The following is a 16,387-nucleotide window of genomic DNA, read 5'->3' as shown; positions in this document are numbered from 1 at the left end:
ATACACTCAAGTATAAATACATATACCTGAATATATATAGCTGCTGAGTTTAGTTGCTAAATCATTCCCAACTCTTTTGTGACCCCATGGACTGTAGCCCACCAGGCTCCTCTGTCCATGGAATTTCCAAGCAAGAATACTGGAGTGGGTTGCCATTTCCTTCTCCAGGGGATCTTCCTGACGCAGGGATCCAATCCTCATCTCTTGCATTGGCAGGCAAATTCTTTACTGCTGAGCCACTAAGGAAGCCCATAAGTGTGTGTGTTTATATATATGTGTGTATATGTGTATTTGCTTTAATATGCCTCTCCACATAAATACACACACACACACACACACACACATACATATAATGGAGAAGGAAATGGCAACCCACTCCATTGTTCTTGCCCGGAGAATCCCAGGGACTAGGGAGCCTTATGGGCTGCCGTCTATGGGGTTGCACAGAGTCAGACACAACTGAAGCCACTTAACAGCAGTGAACATATGTGTGTATGTGTATTTGCTTTAATATGCCTCTCCACATAAATATATATATATACACACACACATACATACATATAAATTACATGTTCACACAAATATACATATACATATATTTTAGAAAACATGAGTTCACACTAGCACGACCATTTCTACAGCATTGTTTCTTCCCCCATTTCATGTTTTCATATCTCTTCTTCCAACTTGGAACCTTGGCTCCCAGTGATGTCATTTTCCCATTTGCTCAATCCAGTAGCACATCTATGATAGTTTCAGAATTGCTTTACATTGTCCATCCCACAAGTAATAACCTGACTAAAAGCAATTCAGGATTAATTTGTGATTCTTTTTATATCTTACTGCCTAAGATTTAATGTATATAGTCAAATACTATTTGCAAATAACTTTGATTAGTTTGTTTCTTCTTTTCTTCCTTTCTTTTCCTTGAGTGTAGTTATATTATTCATTTGAAATACAATTAATCTTATGGATTTCAGTTATGTTTATTCCCTCCCATTCTTATGTATTCAATAACACTTGTGTGTAGAACATTAGCCTGCTTTTTAAATCAGTGCAACTATTTTGCATTAGGAAGTGATGAATAGAGTATGAAAATTATATCAAAGCAGAAAACTCCAGAAATGTTCCCTAAATGAATCACCAGTTAATTTTCATTAAAATTTAAGATACATCTTTTCAGTTGCATAGATTCCTACCAAACTCCTAAATGAATAATTATATTCTACATTAGTGAGTTGACTTCTTCAACTTCTAGTCAATACATCATTTCTTTGTTTACTGCCATGTATTTATATTTATATACCACTGGAGAAGCCAATGGCATCTCACTCCAGTACTCTTGCCTGGAAAATCCCATGGACAGAGGAGCCTGGTAGGCTGCAGTCCATGGGGTCGCTAAGAGTTGGACACGACTGAGCAACTTCACTTTCCCTTTTCACTTTCATGCATTGCAGAAGGAAATGGCAACCCACTCCAGTGTTCTTGCCTGGAGAATCCCAGGGACGGGGGAGCCTGGTGCGGTGCCGTCTATGGGGTCACACAAAGTCGAACATGACTGAAGCGACTTAGCAGCAGCAGCAGCAGCAGTGAACATAATGTTAGGAAGCAGAGTGAATAGATACCTATATGGGTGTAGTTTGCTTATAGAAATAGGAACAAATAAATGATAGATTGAAAGGAGTACTCAGAATTGATACTGTTGGGACATGATTTCTTTTTTCTTTTTTTTTATTTTCTTCTTCTTTTTTTTTAAATTTTATTTTATTTTTTAACTTTACAATATTGTATTGGTTTTGCCATATATCAAAATGAATCCGCCACAGGTATACATGTGTTCCCCATCCTGAACCCTCCTCCCTCCTCCCTCCCCATACCATCCCTCTGGGTCATCCCAGTGCACCAGCCCCAAGCATCCAGTATCCTGCATTGAACCTGGACTGGCGACTCGTTTCATATATGATACTATACATGTTTCAATGCCATTCTCCCAAATCATCCCACCCTCTCCCTCTCCCACAGAGTCCAAAAGACTGTTCTATACAACAGTGTCTCTTTTGCTGCTTGTATACAGGGTTATTGTTACCATCTTTCTAAATTCCATATATATGCGTTAGTATACTGTATTGATGTTTTTCTTTCTGGCTTACTTCACTCTGTATAATAGGCTCCAGTTTCATCCACCTCATTAGAACTGATTCAAATGTATTCTTTTTAATGGCTGAGTAATACTCCATTGTGTATATGTACCACAGCTTTCTCATCCATTCATCTGCTGATGGACATCTAGGTTGCTTCCAGGGACATGATTTGTAAGCTAATATAACATGTTTCCACTCTTCTGCTCCTGGGCATGGCCTGTTTCTTCGTGGTAAAGTAACCTGTGTCTCCTTGGCTGATTAATTTTGGGAAACTCTGGCACCTACAACTTCATTAGGAATTCATACGCCATTGGCAAAGTTTCGCTCATGATCTGAAAGAAAAAAGACTCCCTTTTGAGATTTCCAGCTTTGGACAGAAGACACATTTGTTTCAGAGATTTTTTTTTTCCCCCCAGCATGTATTAATAAAATTATAAGTCTGAGTCCACCAACTCCGGTGTGCAAGAAATGACACATTTATTAATGGCTTTAATATCAATTTAAGTGAGACCTTGGGCCTTTCTTCTGGGTTTACAGAATATTTAATCATAGTCATGTGACCCCTACTCCCACCCACCTTCAATCACGCAGAAGCTCCTGTTGGCTTCTGTCTTCACTGATTCTCACCAAAAAGACAGTTCTCCCAGTTTGTCCTTTAAATTATAAGAACCCTATTGTTCGTGTCCTAAGTGGGGCAAAGAGTCTTTGCTGATTCTTGCAGCCTATGAACTATGGTTCAGTCCTCCTATATTGACCTCAGTAATTCTCTCTGAACCCCTGAATCTTATCAGATGACAGGATGTTGGTGCTCAGTACTGCTAAATTCCACCGATGTTCATCTTTCTCCCAGTCAGTGGTAAATCTAGTTTAGACCATAAAGGCATTCTGTTCATTTCTTTTTCCTTTGTTGAACATCTTGCAAACTATGCCTTCACAAAAGATTGGAAAAGCACTGTTTTCCAGAAAGTTGTCTTCCACCTTTTGCCAAGAAAACAAAAGCCTTTGAGGCAAAGTGCTAAAAGGAACTAGGCTAGTTTCTTAGAACTGAAGGAAGAACAAAATATAGACTAGCATTTCAGTAAATTAGCCTGCTATTTACTCTTTCTCAAAACTGCCAAGGCCTTAGAGCAGAAATTATATTCTATCTTCTTTCTGTTCTGTGGGAGTTGAACATTTTTTCAGTTGTGAAAACCAACTTGTTCTTTTTCAGAGTTAAAAGATGAATGGGCTTATAAGCCAAATAAGCATTGATAATTTACCCAAATTATGCAACTCTCCCAGTACTTCACTCCAGCACTTTCCTTCCCCCAGCTCCCAGCATCTTGCTGCTCAGAGCTCAAGACAATGTTTTGTTTTTTGTTTTTCACAGTAATTTACCTTGATGAGTTTTCATCTGGGTGATTCATATTTGGGAAATTATGTTTTGCCAAAGATATCATGAAAGTCAACAATTCATAACAATAAAAAGTCAGCCTTGAGTTATATGACATAGAAAGGTTTTCAAAGATGCAGTGGAACTTTGCCATTAAGCCTTCAGTTTGGAATGGACTTTTTTTCAGACATTCTAATGGCCACATGAAACTGGCCATGCATCAGAAAAGCAATGGTAATTTCTTACTAAATTTGACAGCAAGTTCAGAAATCACTGAATAAGAAAACAAATAAATAAATAAAAGAAATCACTGGAGACTCTTCATGCAAAGTCCTATATTTTGATTACATCTTTAAATCAGAGTTTTATATACTGTTAAGTCAAGTTGAAAACAATACAGTACATACTTAGGCCATTCTTGGGAATGTCTGACCACACTGAGGCTCATGATGATAAGCAGTTGCCAGCAAAAAAACCCCAGAAGAGAGAGATTCCCCAGGACTCAGATGAGAAAGTGTCCTATACACTATTTTGTATCCCAGTGTAGGGAGTTTTGGGATTTCAATTTATCACCTAGACTGTCAAAAAAATAATCTGGAATTGTGTGTTTTGTATGTGTGTATATGTTAGTGTATATGTCCTACATTGAACTCTATTCACCGCATATCCAGTTACCCAAGCCTGGAAGAAGTCATCATTATTGTATCCCTCTTCTCCAGCATTCTATACATTATTAGTAAATCCTGAAATTATATTGGCAAAATTATCTAATTTTATCCATGGTTTTCTATTTCTAACATAAACAGTCTACTTCAAATTGTCTCCAGTCTATTATATCCACATTCAGTTCAGTTCGGTTCAGTCACTCAGTCGTGTCCAACTCTTTGCAACCCCATGAATCGCAGCACGCCAGGCCTCCCTGTCCATCACCAACTCCCGGAGTTCACTCAGACTCATGTCCATCGAGTCAGTGATGCCATCCAGCCATCTCATCCTCTGTCATCCCCTTCTCCTCCTGTCCCCAATCCCTCCCAGCATCAGAGTCTTTTCCAATGAGTCAACTCTTCGCATGAGGTGGCCAAAGTATTGGAGTTTCAGCTTTAGCATCAGTCCTTCCAAAGAAATCCCAGGGCTGATCTCCTTCAGAATGGACTGGTTGGATCTCCTTGCAGTCCAAGGGACTCTCAAGAGTCTTCTCCAACACCACAGTTCAAAAGCATCAATTCTTCAGCACTTGGCTTTCTTCACAGTCCAACTCTCACATCCATACATGACCACTGGAAAACCCATAGATGGACCTTTATTGGCAAAGTAGTGTCTCTGCTTTTCAATATGCTATCTAGGTTGGTCATAACTTTTCTTCCAAGGAGTAAGCATCTTTTAATTTCATAGTCTGCAGTCACCATCTGCAGTGATTTTGGAGCCCCCCAAAAAATAAATATCCACATTAGAAAGATTAAATACACATACATACACAGTTTCATGGCTTATGTCTGCCTAAAACCCTTAAGTAGCTCCTAATATAATCAGGAGACACTGTGATATCTGACCTCTTCCTCTTCCGATCTCATCTGAGCACTAACCCCACCTACTTATGCCTCTCCAGCCACACTCCCTGGCTCTTTCTCTCCCAAGTGCCTCTGTTGATCTGTTTCTCCTTTCTGGAATCCACCTTTCCATTCCTATCTTACAGTTTTTAACGTGGCTTTTCCTTTTTTAGTCCTTCAATTTTAACTTAAATATCTACTCAAGCACTTGCCCCTATTCCATATTTACCAGCACAATTTGCTATGTATCAAATACCTGGCATTTTTTCTCAGTTTTATCATTATATAGTTAATTATTTTCTTACCTGGTTTTGCCTGCCTTCCCCCAATTGACCATGAATTTTGTGAAAATAGGAGCCAAGTCTGGTCCTTTCAACATTATTTCTTACTTGCCTAAAATAGCACCTGACTCATGCATATAGCCCACTCTAAGTAATTTTCAATACCTTTTAGTGAATCAATGAGTTGATCTAAGGCTGGGGTGAGGGGTGGTGGATCATTTTGTTCTACAGCAGAAATGTAACCCAACTCAGAGTAGGACCCAACATAAAATAGTAGATCTTGCTATCTGTTTTGGTAAAAAGATTTGATTTAGAAATTGAGGTTTGTGCACAAACGACACAAGCCAGAAGTTTGACTCTTAATGGAGATTATCATCAACCTGGATACCCCAGACGCTTTGATCGGAAGCATTTTGCTAATTCCAAATTCTCCTTTCCACTAAATGTCTAGGAAAGATGCTGCGTTCTTTGAGTGGAGCCTTACCAATGTTTCTCCTTCAGTGTCCTTTATGTTTCCTTAGTCAATGTATGTATACAGCACTGAGGTGGCAACATTGCTGACTGAGGATTAAACATTAGAATAAATTCTGAAAAATAAAGGATTTTTGAGAGGCAGCCATTAATGTTTTCTTAGTGGATAATGGCTTTTAGGTGCTAAGTCTCCTTCATGAGCAAGTATATCTGCCATTACTGTCAAGGCGATTTATATATGCTTATTAAAGAAAGAATAGGCTTTTGAACATGGGCCATAATGATTTTTCTTATAATTGGGCCATGGTTGCTCCAATACTGTTTTACTACTTTTTTATTATTTATGGTCTGCGTACATATTCTATTCCTTTGAGAAAAGAAAACAGACATTACATGTTATTTTTATCACTGAACTTCTTTCTCAGTTCTGCTGAACAATGTGCTTTTGTCTTTCAGAGCTGCCAATAAATGGACAATTTAGAGTCATATATAATTTCAAGTATTACAAATATTTTTTTGGATATTCCCTTACTATCAGTTGGCTCATTCACATAGCTTTTAAAAAGAAACTTGATAGTTTCAGGATCTGGGTGGGTCCCCCAGGTTAAGACTCAGATTTTAATATAATGAAAAAGATAAAATAATCAATATAAGGAAATGTAAAAGCCCAAGTCATTTTTTTTTACCTTTGCAGATTCTTGATTCTATATAGCTTATTAATTAAATGTTACTGGCACCACTAAAGATTTGTATTTGAAAGTGATTAAAGGATAATTTTATTTGATACCAAAGAGGTAGTGCCACACAGAGTAGTATCAAGGTCACTGAATAAAACTGAAGAAGGGGATAAAAATGGTGTCATGGCATAAATCACAGCAGGATCCTCTATGATCCACCTCCCAGAGTAATGGGAATAAAAGCAAAAATAAACAAATAGCAATAAGCAAAAATAAACAAATAGCAATAAGCAAAAATAAACAAATAAAAGCTTTTGCACAATGAAGGAAACTATAAGCAAGGTAGAAAGACCTTGCTTCAGAATGGGAGAAAATAATAGCAAATGAACCAACTGGCAAAGAATTAATCTCAAAAATATACAAGCAGCTCCTTCAGCTTAATTCCAGAAAAATAAACAACCCAATAAAAAAATGGGCCAAAGAACTAAACAGACATTTCTCCAAAGAAGACATACAGATGGCTAACAAACACATGAAAAGATGCTCAACATCACTCATTATCAGAGAAATGCAAATCAAAATCACAATGAGGTACCATCTCACGCCAGTCAGAATGGCTGCTATCCAAAAGTCTACAAACAATAAATGCTGGAGACGGTGCGGACTGTTGGTGGGAATGCAAACTAGTACAGCCACTATGGAGAACTGTGTGGAGATTCCTTAAAAAACTGGAACTAGAACTGCCATACGACCCAGCAATCCCGCTGCTGGGCATACACACCAAGGAAACCAGAATCAAAGGAGACACGTGTACCCCAGTGTTCATCGCAGCACTGTTTATGATATCCAGGACATGGAAGCAACCTAGATGTCCATCCATGGATGAATGGATAAGAAATCTTTGGTACATATACAGAATGGAGTATTACTCAGCTATTAAAAAGAGTGTATTTGAATCAGTTCTAATAAGGTGGCTGAAACTGGAGCCTATTATACAGAGTGAAGTAAGTCAGAAAGAGAAACACCAATACAGTATATTAATGCATATATATGGAATTTAGAAAGATGTAACAATGAACCTATATGAGAGACAGCAAAAGAGACACAGAGATAAAGAACAGTCTTCTGGATTCTGTGTGAGAAGGTGAGGGTGGGATGATTTGAGAGAATAGCACTGAAACATGTATATTACTATATGTGAAATAGATCACCAGTCTGGGTTTGATGCATGAGACAGGGTGCTCAGGGCTGGTGCACTGGGATGACCCTGAGTGATGGGATGGGGAGGGAGTTGGGAGGGGGTGTTCAGGATGGGGAACACAGGTACACCCGTGGCTGATTCATGTCACTGTATGGTAAAAACCACTACAATATTGTAAAGTAATTAGCCTCCAATTAAAATAAATTGATTAATTTAAAAAATGAGGTCATAGGAGAAACCAGAATTTCTAAGGATTTAATAGTATTATTGTTATCGAATTGTAGCTTGATCTGCTTGCCACATGATAGGCCAATAATCGGGAGACAAGGTGCCGAGGCAAGGAATAGCGACTTTATTCAGAAAGCCAGACATCGGAGATGGTGGCAGACTAGTGTCCTAGAGTCTTGTCGGGTCTGAATGCCAGTTTCCTAGGTTCTTTCACAGAACAGAGAGGGTGAGGAGGTACCTAAGTAAAGTAAAAAGGCCAAAATCCTTGCAAAATATTTCCTGGCTTGGCCAGCTTTGGGGAGGGGATGTGTTAAGTATCCTCTTTACTGCAGCCATTCACAGGTGTCAGAGTCAGAATGTCTCCCTGTGAGCCAAGCAAAGGCACTTTGATCTTCAGGTGGAGAGGCAAGGTCCCCCCCAAGCAGGACATTATGTATGCTTACAGCTATAAATAGACAGCATCCTTTTAGTAATTATAGTTACAAAAGCAACAAAATGCAAAGGTTGAAGTAAAAGAAACAGATCCAACAAGGAATCAGATTTTGCTCTTTCCCCTTGCGTTTTTGCATGGAATAGACAAGAAAGAGGCATCTTGGGGAGGAGAGAGAAGAGAGAGCTATTTATAGTGGTAATTTTTGTCTTAAAAAAAACGCATTCGCAGAGAAGGAATCAGAACAAACTAATAACTGAAAAAGAAAAACCCACAGCATAGTAAGGGACAATAGGAACTGTTGTCAGGATCAAGGACTAGCAAAGAGGTGCAGGAATTAAGAAGAGCTAAGTACCACTTGGGGGAGAGTTTTTAATACCAATGAGTTTATTAGTATCAAAATCAATTGAGTATGCCAGCAATTTTTATTGCACAACAAAAAGTATGCCTTTTATAATTTAATCACAGAGATTTCTTTTCAAATCTCACCTAGTATTTTATTGTCTTGACGAAAGAAATGGAAATCTGTCCAACTGGCTGAAGGAGGCCCAGGACGGGTGATGTTCAATCTTCGTTACATGTGGGAAGAAGGGTCAGTGTCTTTTCTCAGGTCTGAGACTGGGATCAGTTCTAATTCATATTTTCATTAATATCAGGGATGATGGGATAGGGTAAGCTCAATACATTTTCCAATTATGCCAAATTGAATAGTGAAGCTAACACCTGGAAGAACTTGATTGCAATTTAAATGACATTTTTGAGTTTCTAAAGAAACTGAATGACAGTTTAATTAGACAAAAACAAGATGCTGGGGACAAATTACTAGTGATGATAAGAATAATTTATGCTGTGCTTTAGAAAACAAGTTCACATCTTTGTTAATTTTATTTCAACCTTGATGGTAGGTAGTTATCACTCTGGAGGTAAAGATAGGACTAGGTAAGTTTTTAATGGGGTTGGTACAGAAAGATGGTGGGATGAACAGGGATGGAGTTGAATTGAAGAGTGAATCACTAAATAACTTGGCAACCAAGCTTCACATTATGGTGTTTAAGATTATACCTTGGGGTAATGTGGACTAATTTTACTGGTATTCTAAAAACTGAACATGCCTTGAATCAGTATGTTGTGCTCAATTTTGATATCCAAAACCTAAGTGCAAGGAAAATAGCAGAGGTCCAGAAGAGATAACAGAAATTCTGCTTGACTAGGAGACTAGGTCTAGGAAAGACTGGAAAGTATTCAGCACCAAAAAGAGAAGATGCAAAGTACATATTTGATTTCAAACACATTTTCATGGTTCATATTGGAAGAACAGTTAGCAGGTCTTCAATATTTCTGTTGCTGTTGGACAATATACTGTTGCCTTTTTTGTTTGTTTGTTTTTCTTGAAGTACATTCTCAATAAAGACAAACATCACATCACCGTGGAGCTGGGATGTATGACTTTCTGTTGGGATGATGCAGGACAATCATTGCCCCTAATCCTTCTCCCCCTCTCTTGCCCTCCCACCCTCTCCCTCTTCCTTCCTTCCTTTTCCTTTTTCTTCTTCCTTCCTACCAATCATCCTTTCCTTTCTTCACTTCTTTCTTCTACCTGTAAAAAATTCTACAACTTTAGTGAATGTAAAATTTGGAGCAGAGATTAAAACTTGAGCTAAGAAAGTTTTATTAATATTATCTGATTCAGTCTCACCCTGTAAGGTCATTTCTTTGTTTGTTTTTTAAAGTTGAAAGTGCCCTGTAGATGCAGAAAATAGTAATAGACCATCTTCCCTTTTAGGTCAAATGGCAGGGGATCATACAAGGCTGGAGTTCCACAATATAGAGACTGGAATCATCACGGAACGCCGGTATCTGTCTTCTGTTCCCTCCAACTTCATTGGACACCTGCAGAGCCTGACATTTAATGGGATGGCATACATTGACTTGTGCAAAAATGGCGACATAGATTATTGTGAGCTCAACGCCAGGTTTGGCTTCAGGAACATCATAGCAGACCCTGTCACCTTTAAGACCAAATCAAGCTATGTTGCCTTAGCTACATTGCAAGCCTACACGTCTATGCATCTTTTTTTCCAGTTCAAGACAACATCCCTAGATGGACTAATTCTGTATAACAGTGGGGATGGAAACGACTTTATCGTGGTTGAGTTAGTTAAAGGGTAAGTGTAGGTCTGTTCAATGACAAATAATTAGAGCTTTGGGAAAATGAACCTCATTTTCCATAACTATACATTTAGCAGAAGAAGGAAGGTGGTTTGCAAATAAAGCATTTGTTTAAATCCCTTCTTAGGTATCTTATAAAGTTAAGAGGGATTCAGTGCAGTTCTTTATACCTAAATTTCCAGACATAAAGTAAAAATAATGTTTTAATTTACTGTAGGCATTACATAACTCTTACTCTTCACATGTGCACTTCTTTACTATGTGCATGGTAATTCTACAAAAGAATTTCTACACACTTGTCGGCTAATTTGTGCTAAGTTAAATAGCTAATGCATGCAATCAGATTACTTCAAGTCCACAGTATCCCATTTAACTAAAGCTTAATTCTATGTCAGAGTTTCTTGAAGAATTTAAAAAGATTTTTATGACATTATCTTGAAACTTCCACTTCAGTGGATCTTCCTGACCCAAGGATCAAATCCAAGTCTCCTACATTGGTAGATGGGTTCTTTACCACTGAGCCACCAGGGGTGTCCATATATATACTCTCATGTACACTTTGCATTCTACCAACTACAAGGTGCCTGGATGCACATGACCAGTGGGGATACAAGTGAACACAGAAATTTATCAGAAAACCACCAGGAAGTTTCCTAAGATGGCCTTGTGTAGAGGTTCAGGAGAGTCAGGGAAGGTCGTGCACAGGTTCAGGGAAATTAGGAAGATCTATGAATCCAGGTGAAAGAAGCTGAGGATTGCCAGTTTAGTGTGGTTGGCAGAGGATGGAGAAAGTGGTGACAGCAGAGAGTGTGTAGTGATAGATATTTATTTTACACGGTGATGAAGTGGAATGTGGACCGCAATTTTAGAAGTATGTTCACTGTTTCCTGTATTGAAGACAATAAAGAATCCTCCTCCTTGAAACTGAGTAGTGTTTCCTACATGTTTCTGTACAACTCACTCTTGTGATTTCTAGCAAAGACAAAACCACCTGAAAAAGAGATTTCATATTTGTAATATGTAGTGTGAATCCATCAAAAAATTCAAACAGTGATGGCACTTTCTCACCTTCCCTTTTTTCCCAGGTACTTACATTACGTGTTTGATTTGGGAAATGGTGCTAACCTCATCAAAGGGAGCTCAAATAAACCTCTTAATGACAATCAGTGGCACAACGTGATGATATCAAGGGACACCAGCAACCTCCACACTGTAAAGATCGACACGAAAATCACAACGCAAATCACGGCAGGAGCCAGGAACTTGGACCTTAAGAGTAAGTGTGCAAAGTCAGAGGAGCAGGCAGGAACACACGTGGCTGTGTACATGTGGCACGTCCTTGGCTTTGGGGCGTGTGTGTGTGTGTGCCTTCTGCAAAGACTGACCAGAATTTCATCTCTAGTACGATGTTAATAATACAGCACACAAGTGTCTGTTCCTCCTTTTATATGGCAGAAACATATGTATTTTTAATAGCAGCTCAAAAAATCCAACACCTAAGAATGCATGCATGATTAAAATTTAAAGAGTGAGAAAAATGTATTCTTAGTCATGTTATTTATAAAGAAAAGTAGGTGTTTGCAACACCTTTTAGTCCCAACAGCTTTTAATCAATCTGGAGTCAAGTTAACCAGATACCTACTGAGTTTCTTCTAGAGCTTATTAGTTTTTTTATTGGTGAGATTTCCTAGGTACATACGGAGCCTCTGACCAGCAGGGGTCTGAGGCTGGCTTGTACCCTGAGTCTCTGATGATGAATCTGCCCAACCCACATACACCAATGCAAATATTCTTTCACCAGCTGCTAAGAAAGTCTTAACAGACTTTTTTCCTTCCTTATTGATACTTGATTACTCAAATGAGCAAGACAAAATGCGTGGAAAACTTGTCAGTAATAGGAGAAAATAACAGAAGTGTCTATTTTAATGGGACTTTGTGATTCACTCAGAGCATATCCATAGATTCTGTCTCATTTACCATGATAGCAAACATTGGACAAGTGGTTATTAGCACTTTAATATGATTTCAGGAAATTTGAGCTTTGAATGACTTGCCCAGGGTTAAAACGACTGCTTCAGCAGACCAAAACATAACCTCAGTTCTGACACACGCCCCCTCCATGGCTCCTTCTGTTCTGTCCTGATATATTCCAAAGCCCTGTGGGAATCATCATGGTCACATGTTTGCCTGGCAAGAGCTGTTCATTTATATTGATAAGATCTTTCCCTTTGATTTGAAAGACAAGTACATAGGGGAACTGGAAAGAGAAAATCTTTCTTTCTAGAGAAAAAAATATTCTTTCTAAGCAGGGTGAAAGAAGAAAAGGATTTCACTTTCTGTAATTGCAGAATATATTTACAATCCCGGTATTTTATTTGTCCGACACATAAAGTATGTGGTGATGGCTGTAACCCTTGTCTCAGAGTCAGCCTCTTGTTAACTTCAAAGAGAGCCTGTTTATGCCCACGAATCTAATAGGTGAGCTCAAAAAGTAAAATGCAGCTCAAACGAAATGCTATTTTACAGGCTAACCCTGTTTCTTCTCTCTGACTGAAGTGAAGAGAGGGCATTTTCCGTCCCTATTTTGTGGGGGGCCCCCCGTTTTGCACAGCAGGCTCAGGTGGTAATTGTCAAGGAAAAGGGAGAGATTGTGACAGTCAGTGTGCTGGGGGTTCTGTCTGTGTAGGAAGAGACCTCGGTAAGCATAAATGAGCTTCCCTAGAAACTGCGAACACCAGGTGGGAGGCTAAAATGGCTGGAAAAGAGGCAGTTCACGGCTGAAGTCTGTGACATGCACAGAACTGCTCAGACCTAAGCGAGAAGCCGTGCCGGGCAGTGGGTATGTTATGGGACAAGTAGGACGCCGTCTCCTGAGAAATAAATATTTGCCTATTGTTCCTTAAAAAATCAGAGTGAGGGGAATTGGATGACATCATATGGAATTCTTTCTAGTGGTGGAAGGGACTTTTACAAACCTAAGAAACCCTCAGAGCTGATTTTTATTAAAGCATGGAGTGTTTCCTGATTCTGAATATAAGAAAGGCTTTATCTGTAATACAAATGAAAACTATGAATTGAAAATAATATTTTATATAATATGAAGATGCTAACTTTTGACATCTGACTGAGTGCCTTTGTGTTTAAAAAAATAACACAATTTACATTCGAGGTAAATTTCTCAGGTGGACAAAGAGATTCTATACTAATGATTATGTCCCCCTTTACCTTGTGAAATTCCTTTGTGTTTAGACTTACCAGAGCGTGCCAGAAAGTAAAAGCAAGTTTCTAAAATTAAAACTTGAACATTAAAAGGCAAAGCTGTGGACCCGCAGTTGGATGTGTGATCCAATGGCAACAATGACCCCACGAAGCCCCCTTGCCTTGTATGTCCCCAGCAAGAGGGAACCTGGGGAGAAGCTGTGGTCCTGGTGTGGACATCTCCCAGCTTCTGCAAGCCCGGCGTTTTGGTGTGTGCAGCCAGGGGCCCTGGTCAGATGAGGGGTATTAACTAAGTGTGTGTTTTGTGCTCCATGTGGAGAGCATGGCAGAGAAAAGGGCAGTAGGGTTCCTGTCACAAAGAGCTTTCTGTTCCAAGAAGGCTGACACTAAGCGAACATTTACAGAGCAGAGAACAGGATTCCCTAGACCCACATCAGGACTCCGAAAGTAATCAGTTATCACCAAGTAGAGTATTAGAGGAGGGAAGTTCTCAGAGATACCCTGAAGGAGGAGCAACAAGACATTGTTTCTCCTTCCCACCTGGATGCCCCCTGGAATTAGAAGGGCTCAATGAGCAAGGAGAACATCCACAGGCGCTCTTCACTCTGATTTTTTTTTTTTGGGGGGGGGGCGTGTCTAGTTGCTCTACAGTGTTGAGTTTGTGCTGTACAATGAAGTGAATCAGCTATATGTATACATATATCCCCTTCCTCTTTGACCTCCCTCACCCCACCCCACATGCCATTCCTCTGGGTCAAAACAGAACACCAAGCTGAGCTCTCTGCTATACCACGGCTTCCCACCATCCATCTATTTTACATGTGGCTGAGCACATTCATCAGTCCCAATCTCCCAGTTCACTCGCCCTCCATCCACACATCGGTTCTTTATATCTTCGTCTCTATTCCTGCCCTGCAAATAGGTTCATCTGTACTATTTTTCTAGATTCCACATATAGGAGTTAATATACTATATTTGTTTTTCTTTTTCTGACTCATTTCACTCTGAATGACAGACTCTAGGTACATCCACATCAGTACAAATAACCCAATTTCATTCCTTTTTAACAGCACTGTTTCCTTGGCACGCTAGTTAGTCATGTAGGGTTCAGCCACTCTAAATGCAAGAACAATGAAAGGTGACTGACTTTAGATAATGATTTTATTTTGTATTTTTTTTGCCCTTATAGAATTAAAAGAAAACGATCAGGTTTAGTCTACACTCTGTGTACGGTCATTGCCACATACTTCATTTCCTCTCAGAGTGAGGTCTCCCTGATTAAAAACATCAGTTATGTGGTGGGGTTCATGGGGTTCATATTTCTGCACCCTTCTCAGACAGACTGAAGCAATGATCTTTTGAGAATGATGTATAGGGAAGGCCAGGTGTCTGTATTTTTAAAGTGAAAGTGTTAGTTGCTCAGACCTGTCTGACTCTTTACAACCCCATGGACTGGGGCCCACCGGGCTCCTCTGTCCATGAACTGCTTCAGGCAAGAATACTGAGTGAGTATCCATTGCATTCTCTAGGGGATCTTCCAGACCGAGGGATCCAATGCAGGTCTCCTACACTCACTAATCCAGATGCTGTAGTTCAAAGCCCTGAACAAATGCAGTGTCTGTGCTGAGGCCAGATTTAACTCACTTTCGAATTTTAGTGCGAAGCCTGCTTTTGTTTTCATATTAGGATTTTACTTTTGTTTTCCTAGTTCTCAGCCAAAGTGATCTTTGGTTGCTTCAGGAGCCTTGGAAATATTTTTATTTCTTATGGAACCATACCAGAAAAAGACACTAGAGGGCAGCATAAGGCTGCAAAACCTGCCGTCTGGGAGGCTGGTGGGGCGGGGGAAGCGTCTCCCTAGTCTCCGCTGGCGCTGGGAAGCCGACTTTGTTTTTTTTTTTTTGCCCAACCAGAATTCCGCGGTTAGTCTTCAGAATAACACATGCTTTTGTTTGTGGCTCTGTTTCATTATATAGACAGTGGTTTGTGTGGAAATGTGCAAGCTAGGTGCTGATTATCCCGTTCCCCAGGTTGACTGGGAAGAAGGTGGTTAGAGATGGGCGAGAGTCTAATGATCTCTGAGAAGAATTCCCGCCCGTGACCTTGTTTAAATTGTCTTTCATGACGCTGCCACGTTCTCACGGGGTTGCATGTCTCTCCCCGCTGACACAGTTTTGTTTTCATCTTTATTTCCCAGCTGTTTGTGTCCCATTCCCTCTGGCTTTTATGTACAAGCTCTTGCTATGGAAAGAGCAGCAGAAACTCGCTCTGTACAGTGACTGCCTAACACAGCTGTCCCTACTTGCATTGTGGAACTTCTGGGTCCTGCCCCCTTTAGAAAGAGAAAGGGTTGGCTTAACTCCTCCTGCTATCCCTTCCCTTGTTCCTGTATTTGACACATCTGTTTGCTTGCATGTGTATGCACATGGGAAGGAACTTCTATAAATTGACTCCCTGCTGCTGCTGCTGCTAAGTCCCTGCTGCTGCTGCTAAGTCGCTTCAGTCATGTCCGACTCTGTGCGACCCCATAGAAGGCAGCCCATGAGGCTTCCCCGTCCCTGGGACTCTCCAGGCAAGAACACTGGAGTGGGTTGCCATTTCCTTCTCCAATGCATGAAAGTGAAAAGTGAAAGTGAAGTTGCTGAGTCCTG

The 16,387-nt window shown here is 39.8% G+C and overlaps 1 protein-coding gene across 24 annotated transcripts in view; it reads left to right on the top strand.

Moving 5' to 3' along the window:
• The window catches only part of NRXN1 (neurexin 1), a 1,220,650-nt gene that overhangs the window by 587,177 nt on the left and 617,086 nt on the right, over positions 1–16,387 (top strand). For all 24 annotated transcript variants that reach the window (XM_025262312.3, XM_025262311.3, XM_025262309.3 and 21 more), the window contains 2 exons: positions 10,132–10,513; positions 11,603–11,793. In XM_025262312.3, the coding sequence (XP_025118097.1) occupies positions 10,132–10,513; positions 11,603–11,793 (573 nt within the window). The remainder of the gene's footprint in view (positions 1–10,131; positions 10,514–11,602; positions 11,794–16,387) is intronic.

The sequence above is a fragment of the Bubalus bubalis genome, chromosome 12, assembly GCF_019923935.1.
Source record: "Bubalus bubalis isolate 160015118507 breed Murrah chromosome 12, NDDB_SH_1, whole genome shotgun sequence".
Lineage (NCBI taxonomy): Eukaryota > Metazoa > Chordata > Mammalia > Artiodactyla > Bovidae > Bubalus > Bubalus bubalis.
This window is presented reverse-complemented; position numbering and strand designations above follow the sequence as displayed.